General features: G+C 42.9%; 1 protein-coding gene across 1 annotated transcript in view; it reads left to right on the forward strand.

Annotated features, from left to right (window-relative positions):
- The window catches only part of LOC121283897 (DNA-binding protein RFX8-like), a 136,161-nt gene that overhangs the window by 59,044 nt on the left and 57,696 nt on the right, over positions 1-19,421 (forward strand). The window contains exons 7-9 of the mRNA XM_041198700.1: positions 13,098-13,164; positions 13,684-13,770; positions 13,871-13,948. Of these exons, the coding sequence (XP_041054634.1) occupies positions 13,098-13,164; positions 13,684-13,770; positions 13,871-13,948 (232 nt within the window). The remainder of the gene's footprint in view (positions 1-13,097; positions 13,165-13,683; positions 13,771-13,870; positions 13,949-19,421) is intronic.

Here is a 19,421-nt window from a genome sequence, read left to right on the forward strand (position 1 = left end):
GTGGTTCCCTACCAAGCCTGGTCACATGTCGCCGTTGAACTGAGATGCTTCAGTTATCAGCTGGCCCAGTCCAGCTGTATATAGTGCTCGAATATGGGTTGAGCACCACTGGGGTGGGGCAATTCCAGATATGTTCAAGACTACTGATACCAGCTCGTGGTGCACATTATCATACAAAACTTCTAATTAACCAATACCAAACCATTCGTCAGTCCTGGATGCATAGTCGGACAAGGTGGGTCAGTCAGTGTGGTTTGAGAGGCTTCAATTATCTCTACTTGGACTGTGGAAGTAGATATGGAAGGTGGCTGAATAGTGGGGGACCTCCCACGCCCGATCGGAAGCAAACCCTTACTACAATTTGAAAGCACTTGTTCTCCTACTGTTACATTTATCATTCCCCATTGCATGTCGCATTCGGCACTGTCCATGCTGTCCTGCGGTGCGGGATGAGCAGTGATGATCCCCGACCTTGTTGCCAGTACTGATACGCCCACAACCAGGATTGTAGATCTGTGGAGACATTAACATCGGCTCCCGTCCTCCGGGTTACCGCTTGGTCAATTGTCATGTATCTTTAACTGTGTGTAATGTCTCCATTTACTTCCCGTTCTCATATCTACAAGTGTGCATGTATCACCTATCATAATTGCCTTGTATGGTCCATTGTTGCTCTTTGGATTTGCCTGTTTCCATATCCTTAATCACCTGTCGGTCTCTGACTTCTTTCCTTAACTCATGCAATTGCTTACTTATTTCCCTCACATAGTCTCGCATCCTTCCTTTTAGCAGTCCTACATCTCCCACTCCTACTATGATTCCCTCGGGTAACTGCATTGCTCTCCTTGTCATTATTTCAAATAGGGTGAACCGGTGGTCCTACTTGGGGTAGCCCCTAAGGTGCATTAGAATATTGGGCTGTTCCCTGTCTCTTGAATTGCTTTTGTGATTGATGTTTTTTTTTAAAAGGTCAGTTCATCCTTTCCACCATCCCCGAGCTTTGTGGCTGGTAGGGAATGTGGAATTTCTGTTTATATTTAAACCTATACATTTCTTTAATGACTCTTCCTGTGAAATGAGTCCCCTGATCTGAATCCATCTGGGTAGGCACCCCCACTCCTTCCAGTTTACTCTCTCCTGCTGCTGTCTCATGTCAGACCTCAATTCCTTAAACAACTCTACAATGCTCCTTCTTATCCCATCTTTCAATGCTCAGTATCTTCACTTCCAGTGACGGTTCTCTCTGGGAGCTGCTTAACTGTCTGTCATCATAGTGTTAAACCCATGGCCTTATTTTTTGCAGCTCGCAGGCACATGAATACAATCAGTAATACATCTATTTAACCTTTTTCCAGCTTTCCCTTTACATGTATCCATCTTGTGGTAAATTGTTGTTAAATATTATTTCTCCTTACATTTCAATTCCTGAACTATAGATTCCACATAGCTTCACCTCTAAGTTTTTTTTCCTCACCATGATCATCCTAATATTCTCTTGATTTCAGTTTCTCTATTGTCTTGATCGTTTATAATGTTTCCTTGCTCTTTAGGCTGTATTAACTATTCCGTGTCAACGAGGATCTCTGTCTCTAGATCCTTGCTATCTCCCCCTGTGCGTTTCCAATGTCTCAGTAAATGGCCAGATTATCAAATTCACTTCCCTTAAAACAGTTTGTACATTATGTCCTCTTTCCCTAACTCTTTCTCCTACTTTCCTCATACCATTTTAAACATGCAACAGCTACCATCTTGTTCAGGTTGTCCGGATAGACTTTACAGTCCAATAAAGTCCTCATAACAGTTTTAAAACAGAAATCAGGCACTGACATGTTTTGCTTCCTTATCTTCTCAAACAACATCTTATTGTCCCATTAAATTATGTCTGACTTTTGTTTTGCATTATCCCAGATTTAGTGACTCAGCCAAAAATTGGATTTCTGCCAAACTTTGTCAAGGTCTTGAGCTTAGCTTCATATTTTGGGGACAGACTTTACAAATACAAAAGCTTGCAGCATTTGAATTAGTGCCAATTGTTGTCAAACCTTTTAAAATGAGAATTCCCTTTTGAGAAATTATCAGGAACCAAACCTCAAATTTTAAACTTTGTAGAAACTGTAAATTAAAACAACCTCTTTCTTATGTGTATTGATTTGTATCCAAGTTATAATTCCCATAAGTTTATCGACACATTCTTTATCTGGCAATTCAAAAGCAACCTTCTGAACTATACTACTCTTTACACCTCAAGATTGTCCCAAATTCAAATTACAGTGCTGTTGGGATGCAGATTTCCTTTCATATTTAATTCATCACATCAAAAGAATTTTAGAATATTAATTCATATGAGTTAATGTAACTCGTATGTATCAATCCCAATCAGCTTGGAAGCTGGTGATGCTGGTCTGCAAAGAGGGTGGTACAAAGGTTGGTTCATCTAACCCTGTCTAGCTTCATGATAACTTGAAATTGTGACCCTTTTTGCCAGAAATCTCAACTCAGACCTTATACTCAACTTTGGAATGTTTTAGTGTACTTTTCCTTTAATCTAACATGGGGTTTTCAACCCTAAAGTGCTGAACCACACACACAAATGACAATTTACGGAAGAAACACATTAAAGCTCACATACAAATGCTTCCTTGCACACAAACAAACATATTTCCAGGTATGTATTTATATTCCTGTATCCTTAACTTAACGCCTTAAAATTCTCATATTCTAAATGAAACTTCAAATAGCAGTGGGGGAAATAAAGGGGTCTTGAAGGCTTCACCTTCTGGGACAATCTCTGGGACGAAAGCTCACATTTCCCCTGCTACCGCCTGTCAGTGCTTATTAATACCCCTAGGGGTACGCCCCTTTTCTCTCTTTCTCTCTCTCTCCAGTACAAGCAGCTCCTGTAACGTAGATCAATTCATTTTTTAAGTTACAGAAAATTGGGTAGCAGAACTTTCAGGTCCCAATCATCCTTCCACATTTTCAGGAATATCTCATCATCCCGCACGGGACATTATACACCCCCAATTCGTTTCTCCCTCCCCCAAGGCTTCCTTAACTGCCTCCCAAACTCCGTGTGCAGGTCTGTCGCCTTCTCCCGATCTGGGACATCCCCAGGTTTCGCCCAGTCTCCGCTCCTAGGCTGCAGGGGTAATCTTCCCCAGATATCCTCTGGGCATTTAGCCTTCACCAGTATGTGAGTAGCAAGGGGGTACATTGCATGGAAACCTTGCATTTCCCGCAGTTTGGTCCAAAAATCTGGGTTGTTTTGCCGAGTTTTAAGTCTTGGCAATTCTTTAAGCAAAACCTGCTTCTCCCCCAGGCTGAATGGTACGTGCTTAACCTTCTCTATAACCCTCTCAAATTCCTCATCCCCGTCCCAACCCTGGGCCCCCTTACTCTCTTCGCCTTTTAATTCACCTTTCCTGACTTTACTTTTCCTAACGGTTATTGCCATAGGGGCCATGGGATTCAATGGGCACAGTGGGGCGGTTGGTTCATATGATGGCAGAACTGCCTCAGCTCCTTCATAGGTTTCTCCTTCGGAGCATTCCCCCTCTTGATCAGTGTCACTGCAGACTGCTGCTGCCACCACTGTTCTGATCTGTCCTGGATCTGACTTTGTTTCTCTCTCTCTAATCGACTGGAATTTGGTATTAACTCTTCTGCACAACTGTAGGTACAGTGTGATAATCACCATCATCCCTTTCTTTTCCTTATCCTTTTTTCGCTCTAACCACCACTGTTTTTGTTCCCCGGGGGTTCCCTGTGGGTTCCACCCTTCCTATTGCATTTTAGTGATTAATTTTGGCTGTTGCTCCGCTATAAACCTCGTAACGGAGTCCGCGGTTCCCCAGTCGAGTTCCATAACGCTATTTTGTTTCCCTGGTGGCATTCGACTCCTATTTTTTCATCTATCTCTGCGCGGTACGTTCGCACGGTCCTAACAACTTAGTTATATAAGGTATGTATATGCGGTTTAACAGGGGTCTGGCCTTCCTGCGCGGCTTCGGCTAAGGTTATTTCAAACCATAACCACACCAGCACTGCTCTGCCTCCTCTCAACTGGGTAATGCTCTGGCCTTCCTGTGCGGCTTCGACCCCGCTAGCCCGCCTGCACAGCTCCGCCTATTACCCCTGGCGCCTCCTATCTCCTGTTCTGATTCTTTGATTCTTGACCAGACTGTTCTCGGGTAGGCCTGCTGCACTAACTACGGGTGGTAAATAAATATACTCACCCACTTTGCAGAGCTGTCCCGAGGATCCGATCCAAGTATCCTGCCGACTACGCCAAATTGTTGTGGTGTCTTTGATGAACGGACAACAGGAGATTCAGGTACAGGTTATGATTGTTTATTCGAGCAATTGCAAGGAGGGCACCATCTCAATTCAGCTTGAGACAGTACTCTGCTAAACTACAAGCGTTCATCGTATTTATACATTATTGGTCACATACAAGAACAGCTTCCAGATTTCGATCTCGTCAACATATAGGTTTACATTAGACAGACAAGTCTCTGGTGCAAAAGTACATGCATCATCTGACCCCACCTTCACCCAGGCAGAGACTTGCCTTCCTATCTAAGCTGGGACCATCTGTCCTTCCCCTATCTGTTGAAGAGCAAAATTAATCTATGTTATTGCCATCCTCTGACTCCAGTCTAACTCCCAAACTCCCAATCTATCATATTTACATTCTTCTTCATCCAATATGGCCTTGCTGATGCTGCAAGCCCTGAGAATGTGCAACGTTCAGCATTCTCTCTGTCACAGCCTGAACTTTAAATGTTAACTACTTAGCAATTGTGGTTTTGCATGCTGGGATATTTTAAGTCAAGTCCCTTGACCATTACTGTATTCCTTTATTTCCCCCTAACAGTCAGGATTAATGGGTCTTTTTCAGGTTGGAAAGACGTAACGAGTGGAGTGCCACAAGTATCAGTCCTGGGGCCTCAATTATTTACTATCTGTATTAATGAGTTGGAGGAGGGGGCAGAGTGTAATGTTTCCACATTTGCTGATGATACAAAAATAGATGGGAGGGCATGTTGTGATGAGGACATAAGGAATCTGCAAGGTGATATAGACAGGTTGAGTGAGTGGGCAATAACTTGGCAGATGGAGTTTCATGTAGGAAAGTGTGAGGTCATGCACTTTGGTAGAAAGAATCAAATGGCAGACTATTATTTAAATGGAGACAGACTCCAAAAAAGTGCAGCATAGAGGGATCTGGGTGTTCTTGTACATGAAACACAAAATGTTAGCATGCAGATGCAGGTAGTAATTATGAAGGCAAATGGAATTTTGGCCTGTATTGCTAGGGGTTTGGAGTTTAAAAATAGGGAAGTCTTGTTACAACTGTACAGGGTGTGGTGAGGCCACACCTGGAGTACTTTGTACTGTTTTAGTCCCCATGTTTAAGAAAGGACATACTGGCACTGGAGGCAGTTCAAAAGAGATTCACCAGGCTGATTCCTGAGATGAAGGAGTTGGCTTATCAAGAACGACTAAACAGGTTAGGCCTTTATTCATTAGTGTTTAGAAAAATGAGGGGTGATCTTACTGAAAAGTACAAGATTCTGAGGAGGCTTGACAGGGTAGATGTTGAGAAGATGTTTCCACTAGTGGGGGAATCTCAAACTAGGGGACATAGTTACAGAATAATGGAACACTCATTTAAAACTGAGATGTGAAGGAATTTCTTCTCTCAGAGGGTAGTGAATGTTTGGAATTCTCTACCTCAGAGAGTTGTGGAGGCCAGGTCACTGAAAGTATTTAAAGAGGAGGTAGATAGATTTTTAAAATAACGGGGAGTTGAGGGCTAAGAGGAGCTGGCACAAAAGAGAAGTTGAGGCTTGGGGCAGATCAGCTATGATCTTATTGAATGGTGGGGCAGGCTTGAGATGCTGAATGGCCTACGCCTACTCCAGTTTCTTATGTTCTTAGTTCATGGAGGCCAGGGTGGTTGAGTGACACAACCCCTGAGACATTAGAGGACTATACTACAAAATACATGATGAATAGTTCCACATGTTGTCCAAAGGTAGTCTGTTTTACGATTGGGCCTTTTATCAATCTGTCAACAGAAGCAAAATCTCTAAAAATTGGCTTTACAGGTTTTCCTTTGAATGATATGGACAAGGTTCCTAGAAGACAGCATTCTATGCTAGCTCTTCGCTGAAGCAGTCCAAACCTAATCCCACAAATTGCTCTCTTCCAGCAGCCTTGTTTCTTCTTTCAATCTTCATTTCAAAGTTGGATTTGATGGAAACAGACTGGAATTTCAACCACAAAAAACCCAATGGCAACAAAATAACACAATAATCTCACCAGGCTTCTTGGGAGAACTCACATCTATGGCCCGAAAAGGCAAAACTGGCAACAAAGGGCATAAGATATACTATTATGCACCCCAAACCTCCAGCAGTGGATTTGTGTCTAAGTGTGCTTGAAATCTGATTACATTAAACCTAAAATAGCATAAGAGTGAATCAAAAGCATGCGGTCAATGACATAAGTCTCCAGGGCACTTGACATTACTGTCCAACGGCACATACAGTTCGATGTCAGGGGCCTGTTATGCTGGTTCCACATGGTTCTTGTTGTTTGTGTACTACAACTTCAAGCTGAATTTAATACTTTATATGCTGCAGTAGATCGCATTAAAATTTAATTAAAAAAGAATCAGCCATCAAAAAATCAACCCACAACAAATGAAGCAAGGTAAACTGCTAATGTAATAAAATCATCCATTGTAGATAACTTTACACGCTGTAGACTGAATCTGTAATCCATGCATGCTGCCATTGGAACCATACCCAACATATTCGTAACACAATTAAAACTGCAACAACATTAGCATACATTGTTTCAAAACGAATATGCACTTCATTTTTTGAAACCATAACAGCTAAAGAACCTTTGGTATGAGACTGCAAACACATTCCGAAATTAGCTAAAACTAATCATATTTGCAAATACTAACCACATTACTTACATTACACATTATCACTGGAAAACGTTTATGTTAAACATAAACCCAAATTTTAAAACAGTATTACATTTTGCACAAATATAAGATTTCTGTTGTTATACCAAACGTACTCATCCCGTCAGAACCAATCTGCAATATCTAATTGGCTTTGGCGCTAATTTAGTAAACCCGGCTTTCCATTGATTTTATTGAGAGTTAGAAATACTATTCAGCTGTTCAACAGTTTCAGCAAGGGAAATAGTGGAGCTAGTACAAGTCTTGCACAGAGATGGAGAGGCACAAGTAATAGATGAAGCTATTGCATTATTTTCTAAAACTTTTGCATTGTAAATCAGGTTGTGCAACATAAATGCACGTTACAATGTTACAAATCAATAAATTCTGGGTCATTGTGCTCAAAGAAAAAATAGTTATCCACAGGAACTAACACGATATCTAAGACTGCACTTTGCCTAACAGAGTTAAGAATCTCGATCTTTAGAAATTATAAAAGCAGTTAGATACTGAATTTTAAAATTGAAAAATCCTTATTTGGACCTCTGGTAGTTAGGTATAATAATGCGCAAACTAGCTGCCATGTTTGCTTAGACAACATCGGTAATTATAATTCAAAAGTACTTCACTGGCCGTGCAGCATTTTGGAACATCCTGCAAGCCTTTCTTTAATACAGTAATATTAAGATGTTTTTCTTTTCTTTCCTAAATAATAGCTTAGATTTTTCCAGCATGGAAGGAGAGAGTTTCTTCACTGTCAATAACAAGTGCAGAAAGGTTTGTAAATAAAATCATTTTTAAAGTATTCACGTATCTAGCTATAGTTATGTAAGCTAAAGGTTCTGCTGGAAATACCTTGTCTCTTGGGTTTGCGAATATGTCCCTTGAACACTTGCACTGTAGTTGTGTACATTTTACGTAGTAAATCACTTTTTTTTTAGCAATAGTGGAGCGACCTAAAGCTGGCCTCTCCAGATATTATAGTTGCAAATGAATTGAGCTGTGAAAGTCTTAGTTCAACTTTCCATAAATAGACCATTTTGATTGTCTATAAAATTTATAAAAACAGACATAAATATTGTTCATTTCTGCAATGTAGAAATGGTCTGACTTAGCATCAAGTTGAACTATTTCAGATTGCTGCTCTCAGAGGGACAGAAGCCAGTGCTGAGTTGCAAAAAGCAACTTTTTGCAAAGCATGGAAGGTAACAGAACAAGTGTAATTGGGATTGACTGAATTGTAACCTGTTATCTGGATGACCAACTTGAGGTATCTTCCAGTTGCTGATGGGGGTGTCTATGAAGTCCACAACTTTAATCTGTGTAGTGCTACATGACTGTCTCACCAAGCTGCAGAGCATCATGGATTGCCTATTCCACCATTCAATTAGATCATGACTGTATTGTATCCCATTTACCTGCCTTCCATTTCCCTCAGAGACTTTGCCTAACACAAGTCACAGTTTTAGGGGAGGATTTTCCCCTCGTCGGGCAGGCATGGCAGGCGGGCCTGGGAGTGGCTGCGCAATGGTCCACCGCCCACAATCGGGCCCCTACCGTGATTTCACGCTAGCGGGCCAATTAACACCCAGCGTGAAATTTGCGCTATTAACCTCAGCGCTGCCTGGGTGGGGGCGGGAGGAGCGGGAGCACTGAAGTGTGCACATGCATGGGGATGCCCTCAAGAAAGCTCCCCGAAGGCACAGAGCTGCCTCAGGAAGCTGAAGATTTTTAACATGAAAAATAAAAATTTTAAAAATAAGGAAAACATGTCCACCTCACATGACTCTCACATGAAAAGGGACATGTGAAACATGAGTGTTAAAAATTTTTATTGGCCAGAATCTTTGGGTTGGCATGCGGGAGTGGGCCCTGCTCGCTGACGCGTAAAATGACACGCGATGATGTCGGATGTGCGTCCCGACGTCACTGTGTGTCATTCTGATCTTCAGTCCGGTGGGCACTGTCACATGAAGGGACATGTCTTAAAATTTTTTTTGATAATCAAACTAATCTCCCTGATGCAGCTCTGTGCCTCAGGGAGATTTCTGTGCTCTTTTGTGCGCGTGCGCGAAAGAGCGCAGGCCCCGACTCAGTCTCCTCCCCCCGCCCACACAGCGAACGCTCAGTGCTTCCGGGTGTGCATCACGCTGGGCAGGCCTTAATTGGCTTGCACACGTAAAATGGCGGCACACAGCCGATCGTGGGGGGAAATCGTCTGCGCGGCTGCCCGTTCCCGCACCCGCTCAGCACCCCCGACGGGGAGAAAATTCTCCCCATTGTTTTTTTAGTCACTGTCCGAAACCACATCCCACCCAACATCATCAGAGCCCGACCTGTGTATTTAAAGATGATTCCTCTGACTTGGGCTGCCTGCAATTAAAAATTGGTCACATAGGGGCAGGAAAGGAGTGTGTAAATTGCCCACTACACTTTAATTGGATTCTGTCAAGCAGGAGACTTAAAATAGGGCCTATGATTGTCCTAGAGAAATCAAAGGGAAGGTTCTGGCCTACTATCAGAATTCTAAGACTGAAAAATAACTCTTGCTTAGGGAAAATGATCAGGTGCTGGTGTACATTTGCACTCATGTGGTGACCCTTCCACATCCATCTGAATGGAATATCTAATTGCTTTCTTTCTTTCGAGCCCTATAGCATGCCTGGGTAACCCTGGAATTAGAGTACATATTGTCCACTGGTTTGCTTGGAGTTATCTGCAACCAGTGGCCCTCAGGGTAATGCCTATTTAATAAATTAACAGAATGAAATCACTATTTAAGTTAAACGTTTAAGTATTTCTAGATGATTGGGTGTCCTGTTGTGTCTTAGTGGTGCCCTTTCCTAGCAAGATATGTAAAGGTGTTTATTCCACAGGCACTATTCTAACCCCAAATAAATCTTTGGCACCAAACAAAATAGAACAATGGGCAGAATTTAGCCCTTGATGGGCAGATGGGCCCCATTGGCTCGGCGGCGGGCAGGCAGCTGAACTCCACCGCCAAAATGGGCCCCGCCGCCATTTTGAGTAGGTGGGCCAATTAAGGCCTACCCAGCGGGCTGCCCGACGGGAAGTGCTATGTGCTTCCTGTGCGGTGGGGAGGGAGGGATTCCCGAACTATCAAAGTACACTCTTGCGCGCATGCGCATGCGCGCGAAAGAGCACATTGCTCCCTGAGACTAAGTGCTGTCTCAGGGAAATTGGTGATAGTTTAACAAACCTCAAAAATAGAAAAATAAAAAAATTATTAACATGTCCCGCTCGTGTGACAATGTCACATGAGATGGGACATGTTAATAGATAGGACATAAAGTTTAATAAAGATTTTTAAAACGGACATGAAACCTCATCCCGCCACTGGATAAGGTTTCATGTTTTTTCTACTGCCTGCCGGGGCTCCTGGCCTGCCTGCCAGCCTTAAGGTTGGACGGGCAGGGCCTTTAATTGGGTTAATTATCCTGTCAATGGCCTCAATTGGCCATTGACAGTTCGGCGGGCGGACAGCTGATTTCACTGTCTGCCCGCCTTCCTGAATATTTAAATGGGGCATGATGATGTCGGGGAGGTTCTGGCCAATGTCTCAGAGATACCTATAATTATTCATAGCTGCATATGACTAATTCTAACATTTTCGGAGGATTTCTTATGCGATCCATCCTGAAATCGGGTGGAATTGTGGCAAAGATTGAAAATTGAGACTTACCACTACCTCACTGATGCAATCAAATGGGAGCAGGGCCCTAGTCTCCAGAGAAGTTTCCTTTTGTCCATCCCAATTAGTATGTGAAGGATGGCAATAGGCTCCAGGAAGTGGCATGAAAGGCCTTGAGCTGACCCTATAGAGGGAAAGGGCTTTGTAGCAATTGGACCTTTAATGCTTGCTGAGGTCTTTAGCGAACTAATTGGTCTGATATTCACGCCGCTTCTCTCTCTTTAAGATCCCCTCATCTTGTGCTGCAGTGGCATCCCTCCTGCAACGCCACTGGGATTTTCTGCCTTCATGCTGCTGGTTCTCTCTTGGCATTGGGACTTCAGCAATGCTTAGCAAATGATCCATAATCCTTGAAATGAATTGGATTTGGGATGGGTTAGAGAAGGCAGGCAAATCCCATCCTACCAGGTTTCCACTCAAAATGGAGAACTTCTGCATTAATTTCTAAGATGTTATAGGTGCTTTTATCTCTTTCTTAAGTTCGGAGACCAACAATTAATTAATTAATTGACCCAATATCACAATAAATCCAATACCTTTATTGAGAATTTTAAACAAAACACTTTCAATTACATCATACAGTTATCCCTCAGGTTGTCAATTTCAGATGACCATAGGTTACTTCGGAGTGATCTTTGACCGAATCTTCCTGTTTGATTTGCTGGGACTCTTCCCGTTGTTACATATCTTCTGTCTTCTCTCTTTGAGCGCTCCCTCTCAATATGGATTTTTTGTCTTCTTTCTTGAGTGCTCCTGTCTGGGACTTTTCAGGGGTTTACGTACAGAATACAGTCTTTGAAAGTGTTCATGCACAACCCTCTTCTGGATGAACATTGGTTTGTTGTGTGAATGATTAGCATAGTTAGTGATTAGAATGGTCAGTATATTCCCAAGTTGTTTCCGTTGGCTTAGCCATATAAGGATTTCTTCCTGTCCCACTGTAATTACCTTTGTGGCTTTGAATAGTTTGCAATTAACTGTTGTATTTCAATGTAAACTGCCCTATTCAATTCTACAGTATCACTGCAGTTAACAAGTATCGATATAATTAGTAAATATTGCACCCATCCCGTTTCCACATAATAAACACTGCTCTGGGCTTGTAGCCAGTCTGTTAATGTTTTCCTTAAAATTGTATTAACTCATTACTTATGTGAACATGAAATACAATCAAGCACTGTCCATTGGTTCAGTCAAAGCTTTCCACAATCAGTAGACACCTCAAGACATTACCTTATTGATATTGAGATCCAAGCCATTATTTAATAACCTACACACACATTTTTAGTTTGACTGGCACACCTGTTTTGTAGTAGTGGCTCCCTTTCCATGAAGGAGGGGCACATGCAGTTCTAATTGTCCTCATGGCAGTCTGTTCATGTCAAGGCCATTCTTTTAGCCAGACAAAACAAGGGTTGGTTACGTTTCAACGTTTACAGTTGAGTTCTGTTAAGACTTAAATATTGTTGTGTTCTGACTAATTGTGTTAATTGACTTACTCTCAGAGTCAACTAGAACAGGCCTTGCCCCAATTAGTGTTAAGATCTTTCAATAACTGATTCTGCATTCTAGGCCAATCTCATCTCCCAACCAGTTCAAGTGAATCTCATCTCCTCCTGGAAAGCTTATATTCACCAGGGGAAAAATTTTCCCCCTGTTGGGGGGGAAGTACAAGAGTGGGCGCGGGCAGGCATTGCTCTAATTGACGCCCCCGTTTGGGGTCTCGCCGCCATTTTATATGGGCAGGCCAATTAAGGAGTGCTATGCATTCCCTGTGCAGGCAGGGGGGAGTTCCCTGAGCCAGGAGTGTGCTCTTTCACGCTTGCATACGCAAGAGCGCACTGATCTCCCTGAGGCTAAGTGCTGCCTCAGGGAGATCGGCTCCAAATTTAAAAATGTTAAAGAGATGAAAACAAAATTTCCCTGACATATCCCCTCATGTAACACTGTCACATGAGTTGGCTTTTATTAAAGCCTTTATTAAGTATTTAAAAACCCTCATGAAAACCTCATCCCCCCTGTGGATGAGGTTTCATGCTTTCTCTTTAGCCCGCCAGGGCTCCCGGCCTGCCCGCCAACCCTAAGGTTGGATGGGCAGGTCCATTAGTTATGTCAAGTGCTTTTTTAAATGGCTTCAATAGGCCGTTAGCAGGTTGGCGGGTGCACAGCTGCGCCCCCACCAACCTGAAAGTGGAAATGACGCAGGGTGACATCGGGAGTTCTGCCCGACGTCATCCTGCATCATTTTATGCATCAGCGAGTGGGCCCCGCCCCCGCTTGCCGACCGGAAGATCCTGCCCCAAGGAATGTTCTCCAGTTTTTAGCACCGGTGTGCTTCTCCTTCTAACACAAGCTTTTCAGTTATTTATTCTGTCAATTATTTTGCTGTTCTTCTGTCAGGGGTGGAAACAAGTCCCGAGATCACAACTTCTGCTCTTTTCCTCTTGAATTTGCTGAACAAGCAGTGGTGAATGGCCTATAAAATAATACACTTTTTATTCATAAACATCATTGCTTCCATAAATAAACTATTTCAAAACTAAAATTATAGTAATAACCTTTATCAGTAGTGCTTTCAGTGAATGATCAGATAAACTGTTGGGTGGAAGTGATGCCATTTTATTATAATAAATCAGTCATCTCTGTTATGCATTACATTTGTATGACTGTGTTCCTTCACTGTCGCTGGGTCAAAATCCTGGAACTCCCATCCTAACAGCACTATGAGTGTTCCTGCACCACATGGACTGCAGTGGTTCAAGAAGGCAGCTCACCACTACTTTCTTCAGCACAATTAAAGGTGGGCAATAAATGCTGGCCTAGCCAGCGATGCCCATATCCCATGAATGAATTTAAAAAACATATATTTATATATAAGAAGCAAGTTAAAAAACATTCTTCAGCAGTTTTAATTGATTCTAAGCAATATTTGTCAACATAAATGAACTACTAAATGTTGCTAATGTCATTATTATTAATAATAAAGACAGAAAGTTTTTGTGGTTCTACCTGCGAATTAACACGGTTTACTTCCTGGGAGCAAGAATTAGAGAAAAAATATTCTACTCAAATGGCAAGTATACATCTCTTTTACACCTATCCACCCAATAAAAATCATTCCCCTTAAATTTGTGCCAAAAAAAAATGTTCTGACTTTTTTTCTGTTGTCTTAGTTTACTGTAGTTGCAGATTCATATTATAACCACTGCCAGGAAATCCTGCAGCATATTAGAAGCAATCAACTTGACAAGGTATGTAGTTCTTGCAAAAGATCTCAATCCAGTCAAATCATGGAAAATTATTTTAGTTGACAGACATCCATATGGAGCCCGGTTCTCAAAAGCAATCCACAATGTCATGGGCTCAGGGAAAACTTACATTTACAATGTGGCTTTTTTTCTTCCGTGAAAATTCATGTGTATTTTCTGCCAAAGCCTTAGTGTGGTACTGGGAACCACATAGAAATAGTGTAAAGATCAGGGCAGCATTTACATCAATACGACAATATTGCTGACAAAATATCGGCAGAAGCAGAGATGGTGGAGATAATGGATGGGGTGAAAAATGATAGGCATATGTTACTGGAAAGGCTGGCTATGCTTAAAGTGGAAGTTACCTAGTTGGATGGCTTGTATCCCAGATTGCTAAGGGAAGTGGGGGTGGAGATAGCAGAAGGGCTTGCCATAATCTTCCAAACTTCCTTAGATATGGGAGAGGTGCCAGAAGATTGGAAAATGGAAAATGTTCAAGAGAGGCTGTAAGGACATTCCTAGCAACTATGGGCCAGTCAGTTTAACACCAGTGGTGAATAAGGTTTTTGAAACAACAATCAAGGAAAAAATTAACAGGCACTTTGCCAGTTTTGAGTTAATTAAGTAGTACCAGCATGGATTTGTAAAAGGCAGATTGTATTTAACTTAATTGAATTTCTTGATCAAGTAACAGAGAAGGTTGATGAGGATAATGCAATGGATGTTGTCTATATAGGTTTTAAGAAAACGTTTGACAGCTTGGATAAAAAATTAGCTTAAGAACAAAAAACAGTGAGCGTGGTAAATAGTTGTTTTTCAGATTGGAGGATAGTAGACAACAGTGTTCCCCAAGGGTCAGTGCTAGGTGTTAGAGCGTGTGACAAACAGCGAGGATAATACCAATTGACTACAATAGGGCACAGGTAGTTCAGCAGAATTGGCAGACAAGTGGCAGATGGATTTTAATACAGGGAGGTGTGAGCTGATGCATTTTGGCAGAAGGGATAGGGAAAGGTAATATAAACTCAATGGCATGGTTCAGATGAGTGGCAGGGACAGTGGGACCTTGGGGTTCTTGTGCTTAGGTCTTTGAAGCTGGCAAGAGATATTGACATTGTAATTAGCAAAGCATATAGTATCTTTGGCTTCATAGAGATATTGAATACAAAAACAGGGAAGTTACACTGAACTTTTATAAAGCTCTAGCAAGGTCACAATGAGGGTATTAAGTCCAATTCCAGTCGCCACACTTTTTTAGGAAGAATGTGAGGGTTCCTCAAGAAGGTGCAGATAAGATATACCTGAATGATTCCAGGAATCAGGGAATTTAGTTGCAAGTTTAGGTTGGAGAAGCTGGAGTAGTTCTCCTTGGAGTAAAGGAGGTTGAGGGTAAATTTGATAGAGGTATACAAGATTATGACAGATTTAGATAAGATAGAGAAAAGCTGTACCCATTAGCTGATGGTACAAGGACTAGGGGACACAGATTTAAAGTTTCATCCAAGAAATACAAAGAGGATGTACATACAAACATATGAATTAGGAACAGGAGTAGGCCATTGGCCCCTCAAGCCTGCTCCGCCATTCAATAAGATCGTGGCTGATCTGATTGTAACCTCAATCCCACATTTCTGCCCACCTCTGATAACCTTTCACCCTTTGTTAATCCACAATCTATCTATCTTTGCCTTAAAAATATTCAAAGACTCTGCTTCCACTGCCTTTTGAGGAAGACAGTTCCAAAGACTCATTAACCTCTGAGAGAAAACATTTCTCCTCATCTCTTTTTTAAATGAGCGACCCCTTATTTTTAAACAGTGACCCGTAGTTCTAGATTCTCCCACATGAGGAAACATCCTCTCCACATCAACTCTGTTAAGTCCCCTCAGGATCTTAAAGGTTTCAATTAGGTCACCTCCTACTCTTCTAAGTTCCAGTGGATGCAAGCCTAACCTGTCCAGCTTTTCCTCATAAGACAGCTTACCCATCACTGGCATTAGTCTAGTAAACCTTCTCTGAACCACTTCTAACACATTTACATCTTTCTTTAAATAAGGAGACCAGTACTGTTCACGATACTTCAAATGTGGTCTCACCAGTGACCTGTACAACTGAAGCATAACCTCCCTACTTCCGTAATGAATTCCTCTCACAAAAAACAAGAACATTCTAGTAGCTTTCCTAATTACCTGCTGTACCTGCATGCTAGCCTTTTGTGATTCATGCACTAGAATGCCCAGACCCCTCTGAATCTCAGAGCTCTACAATCTCTCACCATTTAGATAATATGTTTCTTTTTATTCTTCCTGCCAAAATGAATGATTTCACATTTGCCCAGATTATATGCCATTTGCCAGATCTTTGCCCACTCACTTAACCTATCTATGTCATTTTGTAGCCTCCTTACATCCTCTTCACAATTTACTTACCTATTTATCTTTGGGTCATCAGCAAATTTCATCCAAGTCGTTTATCTAAATTGTAAAAAGTTGAGGCCCCAGCACTGATCCCTGTGGCACACCACTCATCACATCCTGCCGACCAGAAAAAGAACCATTTATGCCAACTCTCTGCTTGCTGTTAGCTAACCAATCTTCTATCCATGCCAATATGTTACCCCCACACCATGAGCTTTTATTTTCTGCAATAACCTTTGATGTGGCACTTTATCAAATGCCTTCTGGAGATCTAAGTACAGTACATCAACCTGCTCCCCGTTATCACAGCACATGTGTCTCCTTCAGAGAGCTCCAATAAATTGATTAAACACGGGACAGCGTTTTCCGGTTGGCAAGCGGGGGTGGGGCCCACTTGCTAATGCATAAAATGACGCGGGGTGATGTCGGGCATGCGTCCTGATGTCATCCCATGTCATGTTTTTTCTCAGTTTGGAGGGCATGCAACCGACTCGGCTGTGTACCCGTCAACCTGTCAACGGCCTTTTAAAGCCATTAAAAAACTAATTAAAATGATTAGTGGACCTGCCCGTCCAACCTGAAGGTTGACGGGCAGGTGAAGAACCCAGGCGGCCTTCAGAAAAAGCATGAAACCTCACCCACAGGTGCGATGAGGTTTCATGAGGGATTTAAAATTTGTGTTGCATTTTTAATAAAAGTAATTGACATGTCCCAGGTCATGTGACAGTGTCACAGGAGGGGACATGTCAATAAAATTTTTCTGATCGTTGATTACCTTTTTTAAATGTAACACTGATCTCCCTGAGACAGCACTTTGCCTCAGGGAGATCTGTGTGCTCTTTCGTGCACATGCGCAAAAGAGCGCACTCCCGGCTCAGGGAAACCCGCCCGCCCACACAGGGAGTGCACATCACGCTGGGCGGGCCTTAATTGGCTCACCCACGTAAAATGGCAGAGTGCTCGCGCCCACTCCTGCACAACACCGCCCACCCCCCCCCCCGATGGGGGGAAAATGCTACCCATGATTTCCCTTTTACAAAACCATGTTAACTCTGCTGATTGCCTTGATCTAAGTGCCCTGCTTTCACATATTTAATTATAGCTTCTAACATTTTCCCAATGTCAGATGTTAGGTTAACTGACCTAAAGTTTCCTGCTTTCTGTCCCCTTCCCTTTTTGAATAAAGGAGTTATATTTGCTATTTTCCAATGTAATGGAACCTTCCTCAAATCTCGGGAATTTTGGAAAATTAAAACCAGTGCATCACAAGCCACTTCTTTCAAGTCCTTAGGGTGAAGTAAATCTGGACCTGGGATTTGTCAGCCCGCAGCCCCAACAATTTGCTCAATAGCACTGGTGATAGTAATTTCCTGGGTTCCTCCCTCCCTTCCATTTCCTGATTTACAGCTATTTCTGGGATGTAGCTTGTGTCCTCTATAGGAAGATTATTTTACACAGCTAGTGGTAATAATCTGGAACTCATCTCCTACAATCCAACGGAAAGTGGAGACAATCAATGATTTCAACAGGAAATTGGATGGGCACAAGAGCAAAGTAAATTTACAGGGCTACGTGGATAGAGTGGGCGAATGGGACTGACTGGATTGCTCTACAGGGACCCAGCATGGACTTGATGAGCCAAACAAGCCAGAGTTGAAAGCAAAGGGTGACCACTCTTCGGCTGGCAGTACGGTCTGAGGAGGCACATTCTTGGCAGTTAACCAGAGGCTGGCAGCTCAGGCAGCATCAACTAGCAGTGGCCATTGCTGAGGTTGCAGCTGCAAAGAGAGAAGACCTCAAAGGCCGAGGCACCCTCGAAGAAGGGTAAATGGAGTTGGGGGATGCCAGGACCAGGCAGGCAGTTCTGGGTGATTGGGGGGAGTTGTGGGACGCTGCTGCCGAGGGATGGCTATTGCTGCTGGGATGGCCCCTCTGTGGACCATGGAGTGCCCAAAAAGGAGGCCCCCCCTGCACTATGGAGCCCGCAGGGAGGTGGCCAAGTTTCAATGGACAGCCTTCCCTCTCAGCTGCAGGCCCCCCAATCAGTTGGGCTCTCAACGGGCAGCCAGTCTGTCACCTTTCCCGCCACTGACAAAATGGCATGGCAGTGGGACGATATCAGACGTGCCACCCCCACCACCCAGGTCTTCCCATGTAAATTTGACATGCTTCCTGCCTCCCAGCCTGTCACCCAAAGGCCTGGTAAAATTCCGGCCTATGACTCTCTGACTCCCTCTAGGTATGAATGACAGTTCAGGCATAAGTAGGATTTACATCCTACTGATTATGAAAATAACAATTATTTAAAAATCATGTAATAAAATATTAATTAGCTTTTTATTAATTAGCATCAGCCTTGGTTCAGAGGCTCTTGCCTCTCAGTCAATTAGTTGTGGATAGAAGCCCAATTCCAGAGTTAAATACACAGGACAGAACCTTTCCTTCGTTGGGCTCCAACCACAATTTCGCATTGGCTGGCCAATTAACGGTCCATAAGACCATAAGACACAGGAGCAGAAATTACGCCATTCGGCCCATTGAGTCTGCTCCACCATTCAATTATGGCTGATAAGTTTCTCAACCCCATTCTCCCGCCTTCTCACCTTTGATCCCCCTACCAATCAAGAACCTATCTATCTCTGTCTTAAATACACTCAATGACCCGGCCTCCACAGCCTTCTGTGGCAATGAATTCCATAGATTCACCACTCTCTGACTAAAGAAGTTTCTCCTCATCTCCTAACCTGTCCAAATCCTTCTGCAGCCTCCCCACCTCCTCAATACTACCTGTCCCGCCACCTATCTTTGTATCATCTACAAACTTAGCCAGGATGCCCTCAGTTTCTTCATCTAGATCATTAATATATAAAGTGAAAAGTTATGGTCCCAACACTGACCTCTGCGGAACTCCACTAGGCACCGGCCGCCATCCTGAGAAGGACCCCCTTATCCCCACTCTCTGCCTCCTGCAGACAGCCAATCTTCTATCCATGCTAATACCTTGCCTCTAACACCATGGGGTCTTATCTTACTGAGCAGCCTTCTGTGCAGCACCT

The sequence above is a fragment of the Carcharodon carcharias genome, chromosome 11 (assembly GCF_017639515.1).
Source record: "Carcharodon carcharias isolate sCarCar2 chromosome 11, sCarCar2.pri, whole genome shotgun sequence".
Lineage (NCBI taxonomy): Eukaryota > Metazoa > Chordata > Chondrichthyes > Lamniformes > Lamnidae > Carcharodon > Carcharodon carcharias.